The sequence below is a fragment of the Lynx canadensis genome, chromosome B3 (assembly GCF_007474595.2).
Source record: "Lynx canadensis isolate LIC74 chromosome B3, mLynCan4.pri.v2, whole genome shotgun sequence".
In the NCBI taxonomy this organism is placed as follows: domain Eukaryota; kingdom Metazoa; phylum Chordata; class Mammalia; order Carnivora; family Felidae; genus Lynx; species Lynx canadensis.
Genome location: NC_044308.2, coordinates 42,728,263 through 42,737,718, shown reverse-complemented (window position 1 = coordinate 42,737,718; position 9,456 = coordinate 42,728,263). Strand labels below are relative to the sequence as shown.

The 9,456-nt window shown below is 35.2% G+C and overlaps 1 protein-coding gene across 2 annotated transcripts in view; it reads right to left on the bottom strand.

The window, feature by feature from the left end:
• Nucleotides 1-312: 312 nt before the first annotated feature.
• The window catches only part of VPS13C (vacuolar protein sorting 13 homolog C), a 196,098-nt gene continuing 186,954 nt past the window's right edge, over nt 313-9,456 (bottom strand). For both annotated transcript variants that reach the window (XM_030318038.1, XM_030318035.1), the window contains 4 exons: nt 9,359-9,447; nt 2,798-2,921; nt 1,327-1,407; nt 313-1,010 (listed from right to left, as the gene is read on the bottom strand). In XM_030318038.1, coding sequence (XP_030173898.1) covers nt 909-1,010; nt 1,327-1,407; nt 2,798-2,921; nt 9,359-9,447 — 396 coding nt within the window. In that variant the 3' untranslated portion in view covers nt 313-908. The remainder of the gene's footprint in view (nt 1,011-1,326; nt 1,408-2,797; nt 2,922-9,358; nt 9,448-9,456) is intronic.

Here is a 9,456-nt window from a genome sequence, read left to right as displayed (position 1 = left end):
ACAATTAACTTTTTCATTCTTTCTGTAAGTATTTAAAATACATTTCAAGATATGCATTAAGTATTAATTTATGATGCCCTTAAAAATCTTTCAATTTATTAAAAAACAATCTCTAAGAATATAGAAATATTGAGCTTTTCATATTTCTGAGTCTTGAAAAACTTAAAGTACAATATTTTCATGCATCAGCAAGTTATAATTGTGCCATTTAAGTTCCTCTTGAAAGAGCATGTAAATAATTTCAAAAGTTTCATGAATGCTACGTTACAGAGACCGGACCACAGATATTTTAAGATTTGATTTTCCATATGCATTTATACTGTAATGCAAGGAAGAAAAGTAAGCACCAAAGGAAAATGTGTTTTATTAGGAGAAAAATAACATGAAAAGAAAATAGGAAACATGTCATTTCTTCCTTCAGTGGCTTTTCTTCAATTACCTGGTTGCCCCAAAATATTATTTCAGTTCGATTATTGAATAAATTACCCCTAAATAAAATACCCAGTATCTGTCCAAAGGTTTGTCCAAAACCTCCTAAAGAACAATAGTCATTCAAAGCTCTTTTCTTATTCTTCAACAAGAACTTTAATTAAAAACAAGCCCAATGCCCTTTGTTTCACAATTTAAACATTAATGGAAATTTCATTGTGGGTTTAAAGTGATATTTCTTTGAGGGTCTGACTCATTTGAGTGGCAGTGCAGAAAAGTGAATTGCTGACAACACAGAGTTACAAAATTAGAGTCAAAAGTAAAGGGAAAAAAATGGAAAATCCAACACTATCCTGGAAAATAATTCTAAAACTACAGTATAGCTTGAAAAATTCTCTTTAGCAAGAGAAAAAAGAGTGATTTATAGACAAGACTGATGGTTGGTTTTTCTCCCAGTAGCAGCCCCCTGGGATCTGTGACTAAAATGGTGTCTGGGGCCTGAGAAGTTTCAGTGATGATTGCTTCATCAATTTTTGCTGGTGTCTCATTGACTGTGCATCACCAATGGCATTACATACTCTCTGTAAAATAAAATATTTGTTATGAGTGGTAAAGACAAGTACGGGCTCATGTGAAGGAGAAAGGTCTAAAAGCAAGAACTGAAGCTCTCCACACAGGTCTGACAGCAGAGGATAAGAATACACAATCCAAACGGACAATGCAAAATAAGACGCTTCTGCTCCATTAAGCCTGCAATATATTATTTTAAGCTTACATATCCATCCAGAGTTATAACTGGAAGATCTTTTGAGAGAAATAATGGGTATTATTATAACAGATTAAAAAAAATCTTTCAGCTAAAAAATTAAGGGTCATTCTTTAAAATGAATTGTTTACCTCTGCTGTGGCGTTATCCTGCAGATAAATGTGCCGGCAGCCGTGACTGGCACTGTCTTTTTTGTGGAACAGACTCTGCTCCTGTTTCAAAAGAAACAATGACAGAAGAAAAATTATTCTGGGGAAGAAAAAAAAAATCCTAACTTTTAACTGCATGCTTAAATGTAAACTCTATTTTATAACAAATAGACTAATGAAATATACCTATTCAGGTATGGTAAGTACCAAATCATTTTGGTACAAGGCTAGTGGTTCCATATGTGTGAGCTGTTAGAACTTATGAAATCGGATGACTACACAACCAGCTGTATAAAATAATGACTTTCTACAGGCTATGATAAATAGCCTACAGAAACAGCACTTGATAACTCACCACATCTGACAAATCAAAAAATCCTTCCTTCATTTCCTTGGCTGATAGATAAAATTCTTATATAATGTAAAACACACTGAGTCAATTTTCACCACGGATGTGAAAGAAGAGTGATAACCCAGGAGCCTGTAATATATATGCAGAGTGACACAGTCTTTCCTAGTCTGAAAACTATGTTTGATATACCAAGAGGCTCTTTCGATTTTGACACTCTACAATGAGGTGAGGCTGAAAAACAAAATGGTACTGTTTCGCAATTTCTTTTATTTGTGAGCTTCTGTGAAAAGAAAACATAAATTAAAGGATAAAAGTACCTACATCTCTAACTACTAAATTTTATGATAAATAGTTTTCAGATGGTTTTAATAATAGAGATAACATCATTACTGCTTAGAAGAAAATACATACTCTAGTAGTTACCATTCTTAGAATGATAATTTGTGGTGTTTTTTTAAGGGGTGAAAATAAATTTACAGTATATCATATATAATAAAAATTATACATTTCAAAGTGAGTCTGAGAACTAAGCAAAAGGTGAGGGCATCAATTCTGCTAATTACTTGCTATGTAATTAAAAAGTTCTTTCTTGGAAAATGATGGGACAGAAGGACATGAAAGTATTATATACTTAAATTGTATTAGTATTTTGTAAGTGCCAACTATGATAAAACATGAGTGTTTCAGATAAAATATTTATAATAATCTAATTTATAAAAACCTAAAAAAGGGAATCTTTCCAGAAGCATCTAAGATTGCAGCAAAATAGTTATTCATATGACATTAGAAAAAATATTCTATTTACGAATGCTTTATTCTGCCAAAAAGGAAGTATCAACATCCTAATTCTTTCATTGAACAGAATTGATATTTCACTCAACACAATCAAGGACTGTCAAAAAAGTACAGTACACAAATAAGTGATTATAACACATCTTTCCTTATACTTCACCATATTATTATAATAGTATCATCATCATCATTTTCACCATGATCCTTCAAACACTCTGTGTTGTTAACTGTAAAAGAGAGCCAGAAAGCACTGGTTTCCACTCACTTAACAAATTCTTGGCTCTGAACATGCAATTCATTTATTCTTACCTTGACTGAAATTTTTAGCAGGTTTCCATGGACACTTGGAGGAGACACAAAATCTTCAAATGGACACTGCCAGTCTATGGACATATGGCCTAGGATTTCAACTTCCTTTATACACAACACTCGCCTGTTTTGCAAAAGGAAACAAAACATGCAAGTGGTGATAAAGACAATTAGTCTAATATTTTGCTCTGCTGGATGGCAGACATGGAACTAGCTCAGTAAACAATATAACCTGGCACTTAAAAAAAAAAAAAAAGGTACGCTTCCTATTAAAAAAAAGTCTAGGTAGGTAGCTGTCAAATAAAGAGCAAATACGGCCCCTACCAACCAACATAGCAGACATTCAAAAATTCCCCTTCTGCCAATCTTGCAAAATTCAGAAAAGTGTAATTTTTTAAAAACTGACCGAAATACTAAAATCATCTTTAAAACACATAAGGAACAGGCTGTACTCTCATCCAGGAAGCAATAAAGGCAGAAGCTCCTGAAAAGGTTTCACTTGGAAAATTATTAATTGCTCTTTACTGTCAATCATCTGTGCCTTCCAGTCAAGAAAGAATGTGCAGGAAATGTCAGAAACCTCAAATGTCAGCAAAGTTTCACTTTAGGCCTATTAATAAATATCAGGTTTGAACACTTTAACACTAATGTACTGTATCACAGAGTGAGTATCCCATTTTACTCAATAGCAAAAAAAAAAAAAAAAAAAAAAAAAAAAAAAAAAAAAATTTAAAAAAAGAAAAAGAAAAAAAGAAAAATCATAGAGTCCTTAAAGGCCATCTACATTGATTTCCCAGTGTGTGATTCAGATTAATTACTGATATAACCATACTTGATTCTAAAGTTTCCATTACAGAGAGCATGATTAGGAAAGTAGAGGAACAGTTAATTCTACAAATATTCAGGGTGCTGGAAAAACAAGAAAGATACGGTTTCTGCCTGAGAGGTACTCATAGGTTAGAAGACAAATAAACACGTAAATATATATCTCAGCACAGTTAGATGAGTGCAATAGCAGTGTGGAAAATTCTTCTGGAGCACAAGAGAGAGGGACTGATTATGTGGGTAAAGTATGTGGCGTAAAAGCTGATTTTTATTTTATCTTTTTTATGTTTATTCATTTTTGAAAGACAGAAAGAGAGCGCAAGCAGGGGTGGGGCGGAGAGAGAGGGGGGGCACAGAATCTGAAGCAGGCTCCAGGCTCGGAGCTGTCAGCACAGAGCCCGACGCGGGGCTGGAACTCATGAACCAAGAGATCATGACCTGAGCCGAAGTCGGACGTTCAACTGACTGAGCCACCCAGGCGCCCCTAAAAGCTGATTTTTGAAAGAAAGGAGTTCTCTACGTGGGAAAGGAAAATGATAGTCTAGACAAATGGAATAGATCACTGACATAAACAGCAGTACAAGAAAGGGAAGGTTTATTTGAGGAATGTTGAGGTCTGTAGCTGGATGGATATACACAGAGGTGAGAAAATTAGTGCCAGATCTTAAAGAATTTTTTGTGTTAAAAAATTTTTTTTTCCATTTAAATAAATTTTAAGTTTAACCTACAGGCAAGGGGAACTTTCATGATAAAGTTTCCTATTTTAGAGTCATGGATCTAGTGGCCAAGGGAGGAGAGGTGGGGTAGACAAAGGAAACAGTTACTACAATACTCCCACCAGGAAACAGAATGTCAGTGAAGGCAGCAGCTGTGAGAAGGGAAGAGAGCAAGCTAGATTCCAGATGCTTAGAAGGTAAAGATGAATGAACTAGGTAACCAATGGAGGGTAGGAATAAAAATAAACCCCCAGCACTGTATTTTTCAGCAGAGGAACTACTGTGATCTGGGTCTGACTTGGGGCTGTGTTGTGCTTTGTAGGAAGTTCAGCATCCGAAGTCCCAGCCTTGGGAGGGCCCTCCAATCACTGTGACATCCTTTCACACCCCTTCATATTCCAAACAGTCTCTAGAAAGTGGATTACACTTCCCCCCACCTCCTGCCCCAGAAGAGAATCACAAGAGCTAAGTGTTACAGATAACTATTACAAATCACTGTGTCAAATGCAAATTCATCATTCCCACTGTCTTTAAACTCCTTCCTCTCTTGACCAGGCCAGTAACATTACTGTTCTCCTGCCACTCTAAATCTCCTTCATTCTCTTCCTCTTGCTCCACATTTACCATTCTCTTCCTCTTGCTCCAACCCCCTCGGTACCTAAGCCCCAAACCAGAAAGTCTTCTTTTATTCCCTTCTCTTCTATATTTAATCAGTCACCAAGCTCTGGTCTCTCAAGGCTGCTCCTTCTATCTGTCTTGATTCTTTTAGTTTAGACCTCACCACCTCCTATGAGGGTAACTGCCACGGTCTCTAGGGTACACAGAATTCTAAGATGGTCCCCATGATTCTGCGTATAGTATATGTGGGTTTATCAACTGGTATAAACCCTCACAACCATTAATATGATGGATTTCACCCCCAAGATTAGGTTTTATTATAAGGCACAGGTGATTTTAAGAAAAAGTTTGATCTGCGTGGGTGTGACCTGACCACAAGGTCCCTTTAAATCTGGGTGAGAGACTGAGAATCCAGAGCGCAGTTGCTGGGCTGAAGATGCAGAAAGCCACATGGCCAAAATGAGGGTAGGCTCTAGATGGTGATAGCAGGTGCCTAGCTGACAGAGATCTAGGAAACTGGGGGATTAGTCCTACAAGTACAGGGAAGTGAATCTTGCCAACAACATTAAATGAGCTTAGCAGTGGATCCTTTCCACTTCCTTCCTTCAGGAAGGAAGCCTTATGCCTTGATTTCAGCCTGTGAGACCCTGAGCAGAGAGCCCAGACATGCCATCGCTGACTCCAGACCCAGGGAAATTGTGAGATAGTAAATTTGTGTTGTTTTAAGGTGCTAATTCTACGGTAATTTTCTGTGCAACAACAGAAAACTAACCAGTCTCTAACTGGTCTCCCTGTCTCCATTCTGATCCTTCTCCAATTCAGCATTCAAACTGCTGCCAGAGATTCTTCTAAACTGCAAACTTCATCATATTAGTCCTTGTGTACAAGTCGCAATGGGAATTTAAAAAAGACATGTGTGTACAATGTGCATATACCTTTATGTGAAAAGCTGGGTCAATGAGCAATAAAATGTCTATACTTTTTAAAAAATTAATACTCTTCCATCACATTAATGATAAAATCTATACCCTTCAGATGTCATGAGCAGACACCTATGGCTTATTTCATCTCCCAGTGATTCCCTACAAACATCCTAAAATCCAGCCATTTCACATGATCTTATTATTCCAAGTGCCATATTTTCATGTTTTATGCTTCTGATTGCCTGCTGTTTACCTATATGAAAAATCCATAGTCCACAAGACACAGCTCAAGTACCTTCTCCCTAACACCTTCCCCATAACACCTTGGTTCTCACCTTACTGGACTGAGAGGTTGTCCTGTCTTCAGAGTCTCTGTTTATCACTTTATCTTAGCCTCTAGCACACTGTGAGATCACTGATGTTTAGGTCCCTCTTTTAGAGGAGGAACGGACAGAGATACAACTTTTATCTGTGTCCCTATTTCTGTGAGACACTGCTAGTGTAATGGTCTGAATGTTTACCTCCTCACCCAAATCATACATGGAATCCTAACTCCACTGTGACAGCATTTAGAGTTGGAGCCTTTGGGAGGTGATTAGGTCATGAGGACGGAGCCCTCAGCATTGGTATCAGTGCCATTATAAAAGAGGCCTGAGAAAACACCCTCACCCCTTTCGCCATGGGAGGACATAGCAAGAAGACAGCCATCTATGAACCAGGAAGTGAGCCCTCACCACACACAGAATCTGCTGGCACCTTGATCTTGGACTTCCCAGCCTCCAGAATGGAGTGAAATAAATGTTTGTAGTTTAAGTCACCTATCTATGGTATTTTTGTTATAGCAGCCAACACAGACTAACACAGATGGTTAAAAAAAAAAATGTCTGTTTGGAGAACAATTTCCTAATGAAGATTACTAAAATAAAATACTAAGCTGGAATTAGGATTAATTAGTGGAGATATAGCCTAATAAATTTGGATCATGAGAACTCATATTTTTTCCTAAAAACTGATAAGAAAAAAAATGAGACCAAATTTTGGATGAATTTCAATATAAAAAAATTAAAAGCCTTTATATTGGAAAACTCAAAAAATAATCATGAAAATATTAATAATACATTGGGTAAAAAGGGATAATATTAACTTACAAAATGCTATTTCAATTCAGTAAGAAAAAAACAAAAAATGAGAAAGGATATGAAAAAGCAATTCATAGAATAGAAAATATACATAGATGATGAATATATTAAAATGTTCATACTCATTAGCAATCAAACAAGTGCTAATTAAAACAAAGAATTATTTTCTGCCCATTAAGTTAGCAAAACCCAAAAAGTTTAAATGAGAACACTAGTCTTAGGAAAACACACAAAATAAAGTGCATTCTCTTGTACTGTTAGTTGTATGTAAAAAAAAAAAAATCAATTACAACTGTTCTGACAAAACAACTTGGCAATAGACAGGGCCTCAAAAACCTTCACAATTTTTAAATTAGCAATCCCATTGATTATAACTTATCCTAAGAAAATAATTATAGACTTAGCTGCAAGAAGACTCGGCTGCAAAGATGTGCTTATAATAATACAGTATTCGGAAAGAAAAAACTGATTATCAAATAGTAAGGTAGCATTTGAAAAACTTATAGTATAGCCATAAATACAATATTGTATAGTCATTAAAAATCATGTTGTCAAAGAATATCTAATGGTTTGGGAAGATGATCATAATACATTGTTAGGTGAACAACCTAAGTTAGTTACATATACATAATATATTTTTTGTACATAGTTTTTACAAAATATGTATAATGTAAAAATGAGATATACCAGCTGGCTGGTGGGATTGCTGGTAAAGGCTATTTTTAGGGGCTATCATAATTTATGATTCAAACCAGGACATTTTTAAGAATGAAAGGGATAGCTACTAAAAATTTCATTGGGACAAAAGTACAGACCAGTTCTGTTCTAGACAAACCATAATTACGGTTACTTTATTTCCATCCTTTAAATTATTGTCTTTATCAGGGGTGGGCAAACTATGCTGTGAGCCAAATCAAGGTGAAGCTAAGTACCTGGGAAATAGTATAGCCCTTAAAGCCTAAATATTTGCTATCTGTCCCTTAAAGAAATTCTGTTGATTCCTGATCTGTATCAAATACAATGAATAAGCATAACTCTAGCAATAAAAGAGTTATTTTTTAAAACACCAATTTTAGACAAAATGCCATTTTTAAGTAAGCATTAAAGGTAAAACAGATCAGCATAATGATAATTGCTTCAATCAAAGAAATTCCTGCTAGAGTCTTCTAAAGCTACAAGGAGACTAAGTCACTGTACTGGTCAGGAATATTTTACTAACTGCCTCTCAAAAAGCTCTGTAAGCGACCAGATTTAAAATTACTATGATTTTTCATTTTACTTGAAGAAAAACCAAGTATATAATGTGCACAGTAATAGTCCCAAAAAATGCCTAAATCAAACAAGTTTTAAAGTATTAAGTATTACCAGAAACAACCCCTCAAAAAAACCCTGATTTCCATTACCTAGTATTGAATTACATAAAAGATATACAATTTTAAAATGAATTAACACACTGCCATTGAAGCTAAGTACAATATATGATACAAACAAACATTGTTTTTGGCCTAATAAAATGGACACACTATAAAATTGTGGGCATAAAAAATAAGTGATTACTTGTCCAATCAGTAAAAAATGCTTTTTAGATTGTTCTGTGAATATTTTTACTTTATGGACAAACCATACAACTAGTTGACTCACTGAAAAAGCTCATGGTTTAAGTCAAAATCCTGTCATGTTAGTCTTACTTTCTCTCCTTCCCATTCAAATATATTTCAATGTAATAAAGAATCTAATTCAGATTTCTGTCTACTGTAACTACCCTAGCTTGGTCCTATGAAATACACAACTAAGAAAGTTTTGAAGATTATTAATATATACTAGCCATTTTGGAGTAAGTGATGTAGGATAAATCTCAGGAAAATAAATGTACTGTAGTCCAAGTTCTTACATTTGGAAAAATTATCTACCACTCCCAAAATACTTAGAAAAAAATTGGAAAAAAACACACAGAAGTAATACCATCCTTAAAAAAGGTGTTCTCATCATCTAAAATAAAACCTACTAAGAAAAAATGATTCATGAATTCAGCTTCCATAGCTGGATTTACAACTCACATGTAACATATGACTACTATACGTATGGAGTCCATTCTAGACTCCGTCTCTCAGTAGTGGTGTAACTGGGATACATGCTGACCCTCAGTTTCAACATCTCCAAAATGAGAGGGTTGGAATAGACAACCTCAAAGGACCCATCTAGAGTGTATCTTTGTGATTCACTGACAATGAACATCTTGTAACTTAAGTATAGTTCTCCAAACCCTCTGCCACGATAGTTTTCAAAATTCTTATCATCTATATAGTTTGCATTTGAAAAAATATCACTTGAAGTTAATACCTATTTGTAACCATAAGGATTGTCTTCTTGCTTCCAGAAATAGCACAGTGGCATCGATAAGTCTCTCCTTCTAACCTTTTAACATGATTCTGAAAAGA